Source organism: Nerophis lumbriciformis, linkage group LG17 (genome assembly GCF_033978685.3).
Source record: "Nerophis lumbriciformis linkage group LG17, RoL_Nlum_v2.1, whole genome shotgun sequence".
In the NCBI taxonomy this organism is placed as follows: Eukaryota; Metazoa; Chordata; class Actinopteri; order Syngnathiformes; family Syngnathidae; genus Nerophis; species Nerophis lumbriciformis.
Window position 1 is genome coordinate 3078166 of NC_084564.2, and position 18770 is coordinate 3096935.

General features: G+C 39.4%; 1 protein-coding gene across 2 annotated transcripts in view; it reads right to left on the reverse strand.

Annotated features, from left to right (window-relative positions):
* Positions 1 to 18770, reverse strand: part of tyw1 (tRNA-yW synthesizing protein 1 homolog (S. cerevisiae)) — a 138644-nt gene that overhangs the window by 110221 nt on the left and 9653 nt on the right. For both annotated transcript variants that reach the window (XM_061972205.1, XM_061972204.1), the window contains exons 3-7: positions 18030 to 18164; positions 17797 to 17898; positions 11489 to 11683; positions 6316 to 6588; positions 5214 to 5321 (exon numbers count right to left, since the gene is read on the reverse strand). In XM_061972205.1, the coding sequence (XP_061828189.1) occupies positions 5214 to 5321; positions 6316 to 6588; positions 11489 to 11683; positions 17797 to 17898; positions 18030 to 18164 (813 nt within the window). The remainder of the gene's footprint in view (positions 1 to 5213; positions 5322 to 6315; positions 6589 to 11488; positions 11684 to 17796; positions 17899 to 18029; positions 18165 to 18770) is intronic.

Genomic DNA, 18770 nt, shown 5'->3' on the forward strand with positions numbered 1-18770 from the left:
GTTCTAGCTTGCCATGCTAATGGCCAGAAACTTCCACCCATGGTGATATTCAAAAGGAAGACCTTGCCAAAAGAGACCTTTCCAGCCGGCGTCATCATAAAAAGCTAACTCGAAGGGATGGATGAAGAAAAGATGAGCGAGTGGTTAAGGTAAGTTTAAGTTTACGCGAAGAGGCCAGGTGGCTTTTTTCACGCAGCTCTGTCCATGTTGATATACGTATGTTTGTGATTGCACATTTGCGTACATTTTGGGAGTGAACAGAGTTGTTAGAACGCTGGTTTTTAATATATTATTAAAGTTTGACTGACCTATCTGACTGTTTTTTTGACATTCCTTTAGCGCAGTTAGATGCGGCTTACAACACCGGGCGGCTTATAGGTGGACAAAGTTTTGAAATATGCCGTTCATTGAAGGGGCGGCTTTTAACCCAGGGCGCCTTATGGTGCGGAAAATACGGTATTTGTAAACGCTTTGAAGTGGGAAAGGGGTAGGATTAAATAAGCTTTGCTTCTTCCTACTCCTTTTCGGGCATGATGTAAAATGAAATGATATGAAATTGTGTGATGTATTATGATGTAAGTGTGTTCATGTTCGAAATAAACTAAAGAAAGAAAAGAGAGAAAGAAGCTTTTAGTTAATTTTTAGTTTTTGTTCGTAATTGGTTTCTAATCTTCATTATTTACTTCAAGTTATTACAGTATGTCTCTATATACATATTTATTCCTTTATTTTAATTAATTTTGGCCAAAGGGGGCACATTTCAATTTCTTACACACACTTGTTATTTCATATGTTGACCAGAGGGGGAGCACTTTTAAAAGCGACACACAGTCTGTGAAAAATCCCTCCTTTTTGGGACCACCCTCATTTTGATAGATGTCACCACAAATGAGACATTGTCTATTAGATGCAATGTTATTGGTACCATGATTTATGTCATCACTTGTTCACACCACCTCATATGGAAGATACTTTTCCTTCTTCATAAAAAAAAACAAATAAATAAAAAATAAAAAAAATTCAGAAAATCTGGGGTTTTCAAAAACAAGCTGTGATTATCAAAAGTATAACAAAGGCTTGGCACATCTGACTTTGCATGTACGGTAATTACTTTATGTATTTATATATTTGTGTGTGTGTGTGTATATATGGGTGTTCCAACAGGACAATGACCCCAAACTAGGGATGTCCCGATCCGATATTTGGATCGGCTCGGCCGCCGATATTTGCCAAAAAATGTGTATCGGCAAGGCATGGGAAAATGCCGATCCAGATCCAGTTTAAAAAAAACTCCGGTCCATGTTTTCCAATGCACAGATTTAAATAATGCATTCCACTTTTCTCCTGCTCCCTATTTCCGTTCCGCATTTTCCAGCACACCTTCAACACATCCACAGGTCTGTGGATTCTCACGCAGTTGCTTTTAGCTGCTGGCATTACACTACAGGCTCTTCCCACTCCTTCTTCTGTCTCCTTCTCACAGACAGCAAGCGCAACTTCTTACACACGTCACATACGTATACATCCTCTCCCAGCAGAGAGGTAGCAGCATGGCTAACGTTAGCTGTGATGCTAGCGCAGCCTGCTCAAACGTCCTCTGCGCATAGCAATTATATGCCACGCACAAAATCAAATAAAAAAATAAGCGCATAACAATTTTCGACACACGGACACGACAGAGACAACAGTTTTCGTCATCATTGTTCAAATATTGTGACGTCTGTCGAGACGCTTATCTCCATTCGGTGCCACACGTCCACACCATCAAAATGCCGAAGCAAACATTTCCACATCAACACCGTATGAAAAAATTTGTGATTTTTTTAGTTGTGATTTCCTTCTCTGCATGAAAGTTTAAAAGTAGCATATATTAATGCAGTATGAAGAAGAATGTTTTAATGTAGACATGCAAGCCTTGAAAGAACATTTTGAAAATCAAGACTACATTTCCTGCAAATGGGTGCATTTCTACCCTATATTTTAACTTTAGATTTATTCTCATATCAAACTCTTTTGGCTGTCTTTTTGACACTTACATCCGGCGCCCCCCTCCACACCCTGGATTATAAATAATGTAAATAATTCAATGTGATTATCTTGTGTGATGACTGTATTATGATGATAGTTTATATCTGATAGTATATATCTGTATCATGAATCAATTTAAGTGGACCCCGACTTAAACAAGTGTAAAAACTTATTGGGGTGTTACCATTTAGTGGTCAATTGTACGGAATATGTACTTCACTGTGCAACCTACTAATAAAAGTCTCAATCAATCAATCAAAACACATAGAATCATCATACTGCTGTGATTATATGCATCAAGTGTTCATTCAAGGCTAAGGCAAAATATCGAGATATATATCGTGTATCGCAATATGGCCTTAAAATATCGCAATATTAAAAAAAGGCCATATCGCCCAGCCCTAGTTCAATGATGCCATTTCTGTTTGTCATGTATAATTTTGTCTATTTTGTGTTTATCCTTTAATAAACAGGTCAGTTTCTTGTTACCAACCATTGTGTATTATTCAAACTCACCTAAATCAGCTGGCTAGTTGTTATCAAGAGTACTAAAACCCTTTTCAACATGATTCTGACAACTAAGTAGGCTAAATAACTTTAAACTTTAATACATGCTCGGATATGCCAGTATCGGTATCGGTCAGTATCGGTATCGGATTGGAAGTGCAAAAACAATATCGGAATCGGATCGGAAGTGCAAAAACCTGGATCGGGACATCCCTACCCCAAACACACGTCAAAAGTGGTAAAGGAATGGCTAAATCAGGCTATAATTAAGGTTTTAGAATGACCTTCCCAAAGTCCTGACTTAAACGTGTGGACAATGCTGAAGAAACAAGTCCATGTCAGAAAACCAACAAATTTCTCTGAACTGCACCAATTTTGTCAAGAGGAGTGGTCAAAAATTCCACCAGAAGCTTGTGGATGGCTACCAAAAGTGCCTTATTGCAGGTAAACTTGCCAAGCGACATGTAACCAAATATATTAACATTGCTGTATGTATACTTTTGACCCAGCACATTTGCTCACATTTTCAGTAGACCCATAATAAACTCATAAAAGAACCAAACTTCATGAATGTTTTTTGTGACCAACAAGTATGTGCTCCAATCACTACATCACAAAAAAATAAGAGTTGTAGAAATTATTGGAAACTCAAGACAGCCATGACATTATGAGTGTATGTAAACATTTGACCACGACTGTATATATACACATACATACAGTATATATACACACATATTTTCTAACTTATATTGTAAGTTATTTTCTAACTTCAAATATGTTCAAACATCACATGAGCGAACTTGCTAAAATAAAGAAAAAAGATGTGTTTAGTATTTCACGGTATCTATAAATGGATGTACAAAAGCAAAAAGTATTCAATGATTCCAGTTATGCATCAGGACCACTTTCATACCTGCCAACTTTTGAAATCAGAAAAACCTAGTAGCCAGGGTCCAGGGGCCGCAGGCCCCTGGACCCTGGCTACTAGGTTTCTACTAGGTTTCTACTAGGTTTCTACAAGGCTACAGGTTTTTGGGGGGACTTTGTCCCCCCACCAGGACTTTTTCCTGGTGGGGGGTTCAGGGGGGCCGACGCAAAATGATTATTAGCATTCAGACAGGTTAAAATGTTGCTAAAAGCATCACTTTTCTATCAGTCACAGTGACTTTTCAAAACAAAAATATTCCAACAAAAATCATATGGGTTGATTGACATGTTTATTCTGTAAGCTAACTTCAATAGTTTGAAATTATTTTGACAGTTAATGCCAGTTATCCTGTCAACCTTTCACAAGACTTCAATTTGTTCATTGAAAGTATAAACACTTTTTACAGTAAACAAATGGTAAAACAGTACTAAACAATTCCATTAAAAAAAAAATTGGTGTCATTATTAACTTTCTGTCCAAGCTTGTATAATCTACTGCCTTGTTCAATTGTAAAAAATATTCTGTGCCTAAAATTCACATTTCTATCACAATTATCATACTGTAAACATGGCAAGCTAACTTCATTCAAATTAATAGTCCTGTCAATAGCATGGAATTACAATTCAAATGTAGTTTTTTTGTAAGCCTTCCAAAAGAATTCAAAATATGAAAAATTAATGAAAATTAATTGAAGCCATCAGACACTTGAAAAGTGTCACATCACATCTCTAATGTAATCATTTGAACTTTTCAACAGAAATAGCACTGCAAAAATATTAAGGACATACTTCTGTATTTTGGTAGTTATGCTGTCAACATTTAACAAGATTTCTTCAACTTGGACTTGAAAGCACAAATAGTATAAACACTTTTAACAGTATAACAGTACTAAACAATTCCAATAGATAACATTGGTGTCATTACCTTTTTGTGGCTAAAATCCAAATTTATTCTATCAGATTGATCATACTGCATCGCGAATTCCTCCGTGTCCGATCGAAAAATCTTGTCTGCACAAGGTGCAATTCGCGTAGTTTTCACCCTTTTTGGAACGGATAATTATTCCCGGATAGGCTTTTGAATATTCTTCACGGAATGACTGCAGTTTTCTTTTCGGTTTAAGACTCGTTTGCGATTTTTCTCCGGCTGATTCCATGATCGTTCGCTCGTTTGGAAACAATGGCAACTGGTGCCTCGTGCTTGGCAGCGGTGCTATAAATAGCCTCGTGCATGGCATTCGGAATGGCTCGATAGGAAGTTACGGGAAGCAGTGTCGATTGTCATTGTTGTTACGCGATTTCGTGAATAAAACTTAATAAAAAAAAAAAAATTTTAATTAATGAAAAACCGTATTTTTTATCACTGCAACCGTAACCCGGAATAGGTTGATGAAAACCGTACTAATTACGGGAAAACCGGAGTAGTTGGCAGGTATGCACTTTGTTAAATCCTTGGCGTCGTCCTGCTGATACCATTCCACTTCCTTGGAGTCACTAATCGTGTGCGTGCCGTGACGGGGGCGTCGCGGCTCTTACGCAAGGCTCAGCTTGACGCTGCCCGGGGTCTGGTGTCTATCAGACCATCTGCCGCATCGACGCGCTCCTCTTTCGTCCACGCCGAGCTCGGCCGGCTGCGCGGGAGACTTAAAAGGCACGGCGCGAAGCCGGCTACGTCTCAAATAGACCCGCCGCAGTGGACCGTGAGTCAGGAAGCAAAGTGCATGCAACTTCCTGTTTGCCGGCACACTGACCTTGGCGCCTTTGACGCTGCTCATCATGCTGCCCAGATCCTCCACGTCCAGCACGGACCCTGAAGGGGGTGACGCCTCCTCATCACTGCTGGACTCAAACGGCTCCTCCTGGAGAGGAACAGGTTGAGATGTGAGAGACAAATTACAAAATAAAAGCCTCAAAAAAGGCAAATTAGGGATTTTGATTGCATTTTACCACTTTTCGAGCACTGACGGAAAAAGCTATTAACGCGCTTCTTCCCATAATAAGTTGCACATTTAACCCTTGACCTCCTCAAAGTCATCAAATAGAATGCAAACACTTTTCTAGCAATAAAGCGACCACAATCAACCAAGATGACGGACGCGGTTGTCAGCTGCTGAGAAGAATAAGTCTCAGCGAGAGTTGTCTTGCGAGGTGTCCGCTGCCATGACAACTGGTCATCTGCTGTCACTTTGTTGTGTGTGTGTGTGTGTGTGTGAAAATGTGAGGTTGCAGTGATGGGTGAGAAGAGCAAAAAGTGCTGACAGAAATGTCAAATCACACGCGAGGCATGTGGAAGAGTCCTCCACAGCACGGCCACGCCGCTGCTAAACCAGAGGAGGAGTTCATACATGCAGCACTAAACACACACATTATATCTCATATGTGTTACAGGAGGCGTGGTTGTAAAGAGGCGTACTCCTACTCATCCAAATCAAGTTGTTGGGCCTTGGCTGAGCTCTGTGAGTCACTTATGATCATTTTACAAGTGAATCAGGGTGTAACTGCACGCCGTATTTGCGTTCCCTGTAAATGTGGGTACGGTAAGGGAAGAAAATGCAACGCTTTTGTGTCAACAACTTTAAAAGAAGTCACCTAATCAGTGGCCTGGTGGTTAGAGTGTCCGCCCTGAGATCAGTAGGTTGTGAGTTCAAATTTAGAAACAATGCAATTTATTGTCAGAATGTCATCTTGGAGCATTTTTCAAAATGTTTTACCTGAATGTCGGACTTTTATTTTATCAACAGTCTGATCTAAAGTCCCCTCTAGGTTTATTTTATACACTTCGTGTCCCTCACTGTACAGTAATCCGATTACACTCGTACATGTACATGCTTTAGGATTCCTACCATTCCTTACCTCGGAGCAGGTATTGTCCAGACTGGCGTTCTCCTCGACGTCCTCCCCCTGTCCCTGCGTGGTCACACAGGAAGTCTTGCTCTTCCCACAGCAGTTCTTTGTCTCGTCCTCACACAGAGCCTGCAATCGGTTCATGAACTTGACCTTCCAGGCCAGGAAGTCAGCCTGAACGCTGCCGTTGGCGCTCTTCACCACGTTGGAGTCGCCTTCGCCCCTGGTCATGATGCGAGCGCCGCTCAGCATCCACAGCCACTTGTCCAGGTGTTTTCCCACCTGCACACACAGTTTAATGTTGGCTAACTTATTAATATATTATTACAGTGGATCCCCGCTTAGTCAGGATCGCTGCATATTTAAAAAATATGTTTTTGTTGGCAACCCTTCCAATTGATGCCTTTTCTCTCCAAAGAGGCGTTTTTTTTGGTAGAAAAATCTTCTCATTCACACCAAGTAGGTAATAATAGAAATGTACAGCATAATAATACAGTACAATGTTTCCCACTGGCATTGGGTTGCTGGGTGGGTGGTAGTTTGATTGCATCATAGTCTAATTTACATAATTGGCCATTAAATGTGAACAAAAAAACATGAAAGGCAGAATAATTCGTTTTCAAATGCAATTACGACATTTTTGTGGGTTTATATGATATACTATAAAGCTGAGAGCAGAAGTTCTTAACCTTTTTTACCTCAGGGCACAACTTTTCCACTATAGAGGAGCCTGCAGGTGGCCACTAAAATATTAACATTGAATTACTAATCTTACTCAAGATTTTAATCATATTCAATAATTATATGTAGCTTACATAAAGTTTAACTGGATAAAACTTCAAATGATATGATATGAAAGCATGTGTTAATCACAAATATTACTATCAAGGCTTAGGTCAGACTGAAAAAAATAAATACTAATCAAATATACTTTTTAATTCAAACTAAACTAACAATAAATAATAATAACACATTATTTTTCAAATAAAATGTCAATAAAATGAAAATACAGCTTCACTAATTTAGTCATATTTCTTGCGCTTAGGGAACTTCTCTGTGACTTTAGCTCCAAACTTCTTCTGTCTGTTATTGTCATAACAGCCACAAGTGGTGTTAAAGTATGTTAATAATGATTGACTTAATTATATACAGAGGTGGGTAGAGTAGCCAGAAATTGTACTCAAGTAAGAGTACTGTTACTTTAGACATTTATTACTCAAGTAAAAGTAAGGAGTAGTCACCCAAATATTTACTTGAGTAAAAGTAAAAAGTATGTTGTGAAAAAACTACTCAAGTACTGAGTAACCGATGAGTAACATATACACATATATATATATATATATATATATATATATATATATATATACACACACACACATATATATACACATATATATATATATATATATATATATATATATATATATACACACACATATATATATATATACATACATTGATATATACAGTATATAATTTATATTTATTTATTTTGCTGTTTTTGTTTACATGTTAAAGGTGTTTTAATGAATATACATGCATGTTTAACACATATAGATTCCTTTCTTTCATGAAGACAAGAATATAAGTTGGTGTATTACCTGATTCTGATGACTTGCATTGATTGGAATCAGACAGTAGTGCTGATAACGTCCACGTTTTCAAATGGAGGAGAAAAAAAGTTCCTCCTTTCTGTCTAATACCACATGAAAGTGGTTGGTTTTTGGCTTGTTATTCGTCCAGCTTCCATATTCGTTTTTATACACTTTACAAGAAATACATTGGCGGCAAACTCCGTAGCTTGCTAGCTTGTTTGCGCTGGCTTTCGGAGACTCTTATTTTGAAAGCGCAGGCGCGATGGAGCGGCACTTTTATTGTGAAGACAGGAACTGTGCAGTCAGTCTTTAGTCTTTTGACGGGATGTACGGTTGAAATAAAAAAGGGTATTTTTTCCTTCACACTTTTGATTGATTGATTGGACCTTTTATTAGTAGATTGCACAGTACAGTACATATTCCGTACAATTGACTACTAAATGGTAACACCCCAATAAGTTTTTCAACTTGTTTAAGTCAGGTCATGTGACCGCCTGGCTCTGTTTGATTGGTCCAACGTCACCAGTGACTGCATCTGATTGGTGGAACGGAGTGAACGTCACCAGTGACTGTATTTGTTGAAACGCAGGCACTATGAAGGTCTGTCTGACAGACCAAAACAAACAAAGCGTGCATTAACAGATCGATCAAAATTAGTAGCGAGTAGCGAGCTGAATGTAGATAAAAGTAGCGGAGTAAAAGTAGCGTTTCTTCTCTATAAATATACTCAAGTAAAAGTAAAAGTATGTTGCATTAAAACTACTCTTAGAAGTACAATTTATCCCAAAAGTTACTCAAGTAGATGTAACGGAGTAAATGTAGCGCGTTACTAACCACCTCTGATTATATACTACAAAACTGTTGTATTACTCATTCACGGATGTCATTTTACTATAAAAAAAAAAAGTCAGTAAATGAATGTATATATTTGTAAACGCTCTGAAGTGGGAAAGGGGTAGGATTAAATAAGCTTTGCTTCTTCCTACTCCTTTTCGGACATGATGTAAAGTGAAATGATAGGAAATTGTGTGATGTATTATGCTGTAAGTGTGTTCATGTTCCAAATAAACTAAAGAAAGTTTATTACAACTACGTACTGCTGCAGCCCATTCAGACTACAGCGAAGAAAGGAAGGCCTCTAGGGGGCGCTCGCAGACCAACAATGGCAGAGCCGTGTATAGACTGTATGGACAACTTGGTTTCAGAGTTGGTCCCAAACATGGCGCCTTGTCGTCACGCGAGGGGCTTTTAGGAGATCGTCTGGTCATACTCTCTCTGATTAGTCAAAAGCCCCTCACGTGACTACAGGGCGCCATGTTTGGGACCAACTCTGAAACCAAGTTGGCCATACTCTCTCTATGCACGGCTCTGAACAGCGGGCTTAGAGCAGGGGTGTATAAACTACAGCCCGCGAGCCGCCGTCTTCAATTTGGCCCGCCAGAAGGCATATGTTCAACAAGCAACCTGGCCCAGTAGGGTGTTTACACATTACATTTTAATATCTGGCCATCAACCTCTCTCCACACTAACTTAATGATTGTGGCATTTTTGATATTTCTGATTGATTACAAAGCTTTATGGAGGTCGTCACAAAGGTAAACAAGGTAAGAGTTGAACTTTCACATACTCTTATTATTCAATTCTAATAATTATCAATTGTGTATCCTTTATATTATTATAATATGTACACATATATGAATAGGCTATACAAATATACATATATATATATATACACACAGGTAAAAGCCAGTAAATTAGAATATTTTGAAAAACTTGATTTATTTCAGTAATTGCATTCAAAAGGTGTAACTTGTACATTATATTTATTCATTGCACACAGACTGATGCATTCAAATGTTTATTTCATTTAATTTTGATGATTTGAAGTGGCAACAAATGAAAATCCAAAATTCCGTGTGTCACAAAATTAGAATATTACTTAAGGCTAATACAAAAAAGGGATTTTTAGAAATGTTGGCCAACTGAAAAGTATGAAAATGAAAAATATGAGCATGTACAATACTCAATACTTGGTTGGAGCTCCTTTTGCCTCAATTACTGCGTTAATGCGGCGTGGCATGGAGTCGATGAGTTTCTGGCACTGCTCAGGTGTTATGAGAGCCCAGGTTGCTCTGATAGTGGCCTTCAACTCTTTTGCGTTTTTGGGTCTGGCATTCTGCATCTTCCTTTTCACAATACCCCACAGATTTTCTATGGGGCTAAGGTCAGGGGAGTTGGCGGGCCAATTTAGAACAGAAATACCATGGTCCGTAAACCAGGCACGGGTAGATTTTGCGCTGTGTGCAGGCGCCAAGTCCTGTTGGAACTTGAAATCTCCATCTCCATAGAGCAGGTCAGCAGCAGGAAGCATGAAGTGCTCCAAAACTTGCTGGTAGACGGCTGCGTTGACCCTGGATCTCAGGAAACAGAGTGGACCGACACCAGCAGATGACATGGCACCCCAAACCATCACCCAACCATGCAAATTTTGCATTTCCTTTGGAAATCGAGGTCCCAGAGTCTGGAGGAAGACAGGAGAGGCACAGGATCCACGTTGCCTGAAGTCTAGTGTAAAGTTTCCACCATCAGTGATGGTTTGGGGTGCCATGTCATCTGCTGGTGTCGGTCCACTCTGTTTCCTGAGATCCAGGGTCAACGCAGCCGTCTACCAGCAAGTTTTAGAGCATTTCATGCTTCCTGCTGCTGACCTGCTCTATGGAGATGGAGACTTCAAGTTCCGACAGGACTTGGCGCCTGCACACAGCGCAAAATCTACCCGTGCCTGGTTTACGGACCATGGTATTTCTGTTCTAAATTGGCCCGCCAACTCCCCTGACCTTAGCCCCATAGAAAATCTGTGGGGTATTGTGAAAAGGAAGATGCAGAATGCCAGACCCAAAAACGCAGAAGAGTTGAAGGCCACTATCAGAGCAACCTGGGCTCTCATAACACCTGAGCAGTGCCAGAAACTCATCGACTCCATGCCACGCCGCATTAACGCAGTAATTGAGGCAAAAGGAGCTCCAACCAAGTATTGAGTATTGTACATGCTCATATTTTTCATTTTCATACTTTTCAGTTGGCCAACATTTCTAAAAATCCCTTTTTTGTATTAGCCTTAAGCAATATTCTAATTTTGTGACACACGGAATTTTGGATTTTCATTTGTTGCCACTTCAAATCATCAAAATCAAATGAAATAAACATTTGAATGCATCAGTCTGTGTGCAATGAATAAATATAATGTACAAGTTACACCTTTTGAATGCAATTACTGAAATAAATCAAGTTTTTCAAAATATTCTAATTTACTGGCTTTTACCTGTGTGTATATATATATATATATATATATATATATATATATATATATATATATATGTATATATATATATATATATATATATCGTACTTTTGCATGCAGACGGCTTTCGGCCCCAGCCAAATTTTTTTAGCTCAATGCGGCCCCACAGTCAAAAAGTCTGGCTTACAGTATCTGTATTTTACCGTAATTGGTGCATCCAATTGCGAATTGTGAGATCTGCTTAACTGCCGCCAAAGTGTATAAAGTGCTTGTCTCTTTGTTGTACCGTGTTGTAGTGGCCCACGTAGACAGAGTTGCCCAGACCAAACACTGCGTATCGAAGGCCTTTCAGGTACGTCTTCCCGTATCGGAAATCCGTCGACGCCTCCTCCAACCACTTGCAGAACCACTCAGCGTTTTCCGTGGGCTGCCCGTCGGTGTAGGTGGCCACCAGAAACACACACACCGACTTACTGGTGCACTGTAAGAAAGAAATGCAGGAGAGCACAGCGAAAGGAAGCATTAAAATGACACGTTGCGTCCAGATGACTAACTTTTTACTGACAAGTTCTCTTCATGTGTTTTTTTTTTGCTTCTGAAAATGAATCTGGCAGTCATTTCCCAGATTATTGATTAGTCTCGGAGTTATAGGTAGATAACTAACTACTTGAAACGCCCCAATTCCATCGCCAGACTCGATATGTCGCCTCTCTTGGTGTGACGTCACCCACAGAACATTTCCCCACATAAACAATGTGGATAAAGGCATGTAAAATTATTATTGTGATCAATTAATTGCACGTTTTTGTCGCCCTGGCCCAGGATTACCTCAAAACTGATATGGTTAACATTATGAGCAAATAAGGAATACAAAATAATCTCCACTTCTGGACTTCCCTGCTCTTGCATCGACAACGTAGCCTGTGTTTCCTCATGCTCTTTCAGCATTTCCTCAAGCATCTTGAGGAAAACCTCAGTAGAAGAGGACGCTAATTACAATACTAACAGTTCACCTTATTTTTCTCTTGTTTTTGAGCGCCGTGTCTACTCTTTTTTTGTCCGTTTTGCCGCAGGATCTGACTCAGTATTGGTTCCCTCGAGTATTTTAAATGTCTTCCATCCAAACTCCGACCGTCACCCTTCTTGGAAGTCAGAGTCATTCAAAAGATTGCTGCAAATTACCGTATTTTCCGCACTATAAGGCGCACCTAAAAACCACAAATTTTCTCAAAAGCTGACAGTGCGCCTTATAACCCGGTGCGCTTTATATATGGATTAATATTAAGATTCATTTTCATATAGTTTCGGTCTCGCAACTTCGGTAAACAGCCGCCATCTTTTTTCCCGGTAGAACAGGAAGCGCTTCTTCTTCTACGCAAGCAACCGCCAAGGTAAGCACCCGCCCCCATAGAACAGGAAGCGCTTCTTCTTCTACTGTAAGCAACCACCCGCCCGCGTAGAAGAAGAAAAAGCGCGCGGATATTACCGTACGTTTCATTTCCTTTGTGTGTTTACATCTGTAAAGACCACAAAATGGCTCCTACTAAGCGACAGGGATCCGGTTCATGAAAAGACGCAATCTCTCCATCCGCACACGGATTACTATTTCACAGCAACTGATATTCCTGTGAACCGCACTGTGGATACAACGGGAGCACGTACGGTGAATATTCGCACCACAGGGAATGAGAAGTCATCCTTCACTGTGGTTCTAGCTTGCCATGCTAATGGCCAGAAACTTCCACCCATGGTGATATTCAAAAGGAAGACCTTGCCAAAAGAGACCTTTCCAGCCGGCGTCATCATAAAAGCTAACTCGAAGGGATGGATGAAGAAAAGATGAGCGAGTGGTTAAGGTAAGTTTAAGTTTACGCGAAGAGGCCGGGTGGCTTTTTTCACGCAGCTCTGTCCATGTTGATATACGATTCCATGCGCGCCCACATCACGCTGGTTTTAATATATTATTAAAGTTTGACTGACCTATCTGACTGTTTTTTTGACATTCCTTTAGCGCAGTTAGATGCGGCTTACAACACGGGGCGGCTTATAGGTGGACAAAGTTTTGAAATATGCCGTTCATTGAAGGCGCGGCTTATAACCCAGGGCGCCTTATGGTGCGGAAAATACGGTACACTCCTCTCGCTTGGTCCGTCCCATTTTCAACGATCCCATTTGACTGGAGAGGTCCGTACTTTCCTCATTTTGCCAATATTTGGAAATGTATGCAGGCAGACCCCTTCCTTAGTTGTATTACTACAACCTGCAACAATGCATCTGGCAGACATATTTGATCATTCCTTCAAATTTTGCGAAAAAACAACCCAATTCAAAGTGAAGACGCTACCATAACACATAGGGCCTGATTTACTAAGCTCCAAATACCACGCGGTAAACAGTGTGTTTGTGTGCAAGCAATAAAATATCGTTTGCTATTCGTGGGCGTGTTGTGTGTGATTGTAAAGTGGCATTCAAACGGAGGATTTTGCGTGTACTGAAAAGGGCATTGCCACAGAGTCACTCTTGTTGCACATGCGACGTTTTGCTGTTTTGTACCACTTCTTTATGGGCATTTTAGAAGCATTCGTGCAGTGCATCTACAATGACATCACTTTTTGAAGTGCATGGAAGAGAGGCTGCATTTACTCTGCTCAAAATGCAAAAAAATGCATACTTTAAGAAGTTTTTTTCATATAAGAAATATTTTCCTAATACATATTCTATGTAAAAAAAATAAAATAAAGTGAAGAACACCAAAACGCATCAATTTAATTAATTTTATTCACCCCCTTATTCTTCTAGAAACTATAAAATGATGTTGCTGAATCGACGATGTGTGTAATTATTTTTTTAATTTAAATTTTTTCTTTTTTCTTCTGGCCATCTAAAAATGTTGAGAGACACACACACACACACACACGCACAGAGGCACTCTAGTTGCACATGTGGCGTTTTGCTGTTTTCAAACGTGCAGGAGACATGTACCACTTCTTTATGGGCATTTTAGAAGCATTCGTGCAGTGCATCTACAATGACATCACTTTTTGAAGTGCATGGAAGAGAGGCTGCATTTACTCTGCTCAAAATGCAAAAAATACATACTATAAGAAGTTTTTTTCATATAAGAAATATTTTCATAATACGTATTCTATGTAAAAAAATAAATAAACTAAGGAACACCAAAACGCATCAATGTAATTAATTTTATTCACCTCCTTATTCTTCTAGAACCTATAAAATTATGTTGCTGAATCGACGATGTGTGTAATTATTTTTTTTTTTATTTCAATTTTTTTTTTCTGGCCATCTAAAAATGTTGACACACACACACACACACACACACACACACACACACACACACACACACACACACACACACACACACACACACACACACACACACACACACACACACACACACACACACACACACACACACACACACACACACACCAGAGGTGGGTAGTAACGCGCTACATTTACTCCGTTACATCTACTTTTGGGATAAATTGTACTTCTAAGAGTAGTTTTAATGCAACATACTTTTACTTTTACTTAAGTATATTTATAGAGAAGGAACGCTACTTTTACTCCGCTACTTTTACTCCGCTACTTTTACTCCGCTACTTTTATCTACATTCAGCTCGCTACTCGCAACTAATTTTTATCGATCTGTTAATGCACGCTTTGTTTGTTTTGGTCTGTCAGACAGACCTTCAAAGTGCCTGCCTTACTGGTGACGTTTCACTTCGTTCCACCAATCAGATGCAGTCACTGGTGGCGTTGGACCAATCAAACAGAGCCAGGTGGTCACATGACCTGACTTAAACAAGTTGAAAAACTTATTGGGGTGTTACCATTTAGTGGTCAATCATACGGAATATGTACTGTACTGTGCAATCTACTAATAAAAGTTCCAATCAATCAATCAAAAGTGTGAAGGAAAAAAGATACTTTTTTATTTCAACCGTACATCCCGTCAAAAGCCTAAAGACTGACTGCACAGTTCCTGTCTTCACAATAAAAGTGCCGCTCCATCGCGCCTGCGCTTTCAAAACAAGAGTCTCCGAAAGCCAGCGCAAACAAGCTAGCAAGCTAAGGAGTTTGACGCCAATATATTTCTTGTAAAGTGTATAAAAACGAATATGGAAGCTGGACAAATAAGATGCCAAAAACCCACCACTTTCATGTGGTATTAGACAGAAAGGAGGAACTTTTCTTCTCCTCCATTTGAAAACGTGGACGTTATCATCACTACTGTCTGATTACAATCAACGCAAGTCATCAGAATCAGGTAATACACCAACTTATATTCTTGTCTTCATGAAAGAAAGGAATCTATATGTTAAACATGCATGTATATTCATTAAAACATCTTTAACATGTAAACAAAAACAGCAAAATAAATACATATAAATTATGTACTGTATATATCAATGTATATATATATATATATATATATATATATATATATATATGTGTGTGTGTGTGTGTGTGTGTGTGTGTGTGTATGTTGCTCATCAGTTACTCAGTACTTGAGTAGTTTTTTCACAACATACTTTTTACTTTTACTCAAGTAAATATTTGGGTGACTACTCCTTACTTTTACTTGAGTAATAAATCTCTAAAGTAACAGTACTCTCACTTGAGTACAATTTCTGGCTACTCTACCCACCTCTGACACACACACACACACACACACTTAAGACGTAGGACTCTCATCTGTCCATGGCCTGTCTTTGCAGTGAGAACTTGATATTGCAGCCGTATGCGGAACTGTCCGTTTTCCCTTCTTTCTGACACGTGCTAAATTAAAAGACAAAACACTGCTCGCAAAACGGTGATGCGTGTTGATAAATCACAATGTGTGTGCTAAATTATCATATTTGCATCTTCTCCTCCTATTGTGGCCGTTTTGACGATCAGCACATATTTTGCATATTAATGAAGACAGAGACGCAAAATGGATTGCACGCCTTATTCTGCTGACTTAACAGACGCAATCCACTTTGCACACACTTTGTTTAGTAGTTCAGCTTTGCGTGTGCTATCGAGTTTGCACGTGTTTTGGTAAACCTTTAGTAAATCAGGCCCATAGTACGCAACATGAAAATGCCTCCAGTTTTCTGGAGGTGACGCCTGCAGGCTGATGCAGGTCATTTTGGAGCTACAAATGAGGGCGTCCCTTGCTGAAACTTGTTCAAAAACAAGACTATACTTACAAAACCCAAAACCAGTGAAGTTGGCACGTTGTGTAAATTTGTCAGCGTTAGACAGGCCTTTTAATACTCTTGAAGAGCACTTTGAGGATGTGAATTACAGTCTGTCATTGTCATAGAACGGGTTTATAATAATTATTAGGGCCCGCATGGCCCATTGTATAAGGACTCCCAAAGGGAGTCCTTATGCAATGGGACATAAGGACCTATTGAATTTGTAAGGTTTTATTATTCTTTATTCTTCCGCCGCCACTTTAAACTGTAATTTGACCCACTTAACATGCTTCAAAACTCACCATATTTGACCCACACATCAGGACCTGCGAAAATTGCCTTTTTTAAAAAAAAACGAACCACAAAACTCAAAATTGCGCTCTAGCGCCCCCTACGGGAAAAAAAAACTAGACTGCCTGTAACTCCCACTAGGAAGGTCGGAGAGACATGAAACAAAAACCTTTATGTAGGTGTGACTTAGACCTAGATTTCAAAATAGTATATTCTCGGGCAAAAATCAACAGGAAGTTGGCAATTCCCCCTTCAAGACAAAAAAGTACTAAAAACAGTCACTTTTGCCTCTTTGAGCTGTAATTTGACCCCCTTAACATGCTTCAAAACTCACCGAACTGAACACACACATCAGGACTGGCAAAAATTGTGATCTAATAAAAAAACCTAACCCCAAATCTCAAAATTGTGCTCTAGCGCAATTTTTTAATGAAACGCACAAAAAACTGCTCATCGGAAGAAAGAAATGACAAAACTGCCTGTAACTCCCACTGGGAAGGTCGGAGAGACATGAAACAAAAACCTCTCCGTAGGTCTCACTTAGACCTACATTTCATAAATTGACAACCCCCAGCAAAAATCTACAGGAAGTTTGCTATTCCCCCTTCAACACAACATTTTTGTAAAAACCGGTCACCTTTCTTCAAACATTATCTCCTCTGAGCGTGTTTGTCGTAACACAGGAGAGAGATTGAACCCTTTTGATTAAAAGTTATCGAAAGAGTTTTAATACCGGCTCCGGTTTTGATTTTATGACCCTTCAAAGAGCCGCTGCGCTGATGCTGCTGTTTTTTCAAGAAGGCTGCTTAAAAGCAGGAAGCACCAGCGTGCCCACACAATGCAGACAAGGTAGGTACACTACACAAAAGTATTGGGACAATTCGGACTAAAAGTAGACAAAAGTATTGGGACACTTATGACGAAAACTGAACAAAAGTATTGGGACACTTAGGACTAGCACCTGCCAAATTTGCGGGCCCGACCAATGCTGCTTGCAGCTTTAATTATTATTATTGTTATATGCAAAGTGAAGTTAAACTGAAGGCTATAGAAGCAATTGATGTTCCTTCCTGTTCTCTGGCCGTTGTCTTACCTCATCAACCAAATGATCTTCTGGGTCGTACTCCTTCATGTCAATGGCCTCGGCTGGAAGACCCAAACTCCTCACGTCCTCATGCAGCTCTTTAGCAAAGCTCTGCGCAAAATGACAGTATTTCAGTTTTTTTTGACAGACGTCTATATTGATAAAAAATGTCTACTATCATTTCTGTGTTTTTTCATTATGTTGACAGCTGCATGGACCAGTGAGAAGGTCAGCCTTCATACTTTAGCTGTTCCAGTCTGAGAGCCGTAGAAGATTTTGACTCTCGACACGTGGCGCTCAGCGTGTCTATCCCAGAGGTCGTCTTTCTTCGCGGCTTCGTGAACTCCCGTAAAGCCGACGTCGTTCGAGAAGCTTTTCTGAAAGGAGAGATATGGAAAGCACGTCAGTATGTGATCATCTACATCACATAAGTCAAACTCAAGACCCAGGGCCAGATCTGGCCCGCCACGTCGTTTCTTTGAACCGCGAAAGCCTGGAAATAATATATGTCAATAAAGTACTTTATTATATCTAAAAAAAAAAATCTGTTTGACTTATGTATGAATTTATAATAATAATTAGGGATGTCCGATAATGGCTTTTTGCCGATATCCGATATTCCGATATTGACCAAACCCTTAATTACCGATACCTATATCAACCGATACCAATATCAACAGATACTGATATATATAGTCGTGGAATTAACACATTATTATGCCTAATTTGGACAACCAGGTATGGTGAAGATAAGGTCCTTTAAAAAAAATTTTAAAAAAAATAAGATAAATAAATTAAAAACATTTTCTTGAATAAAAAAGAAAGTAAAACAATATAAAAACAGTTACATAGAAACTAGTAATGAATGAAAATGAGTCAAATGAAGTGTTAAAGGTTAGTACTATTAGTGGAGCAGCAGCACGCACAATCATGTGTGCTTACGGACTGTATCCCTTGCAGACTGTATTGATATATATTGATAT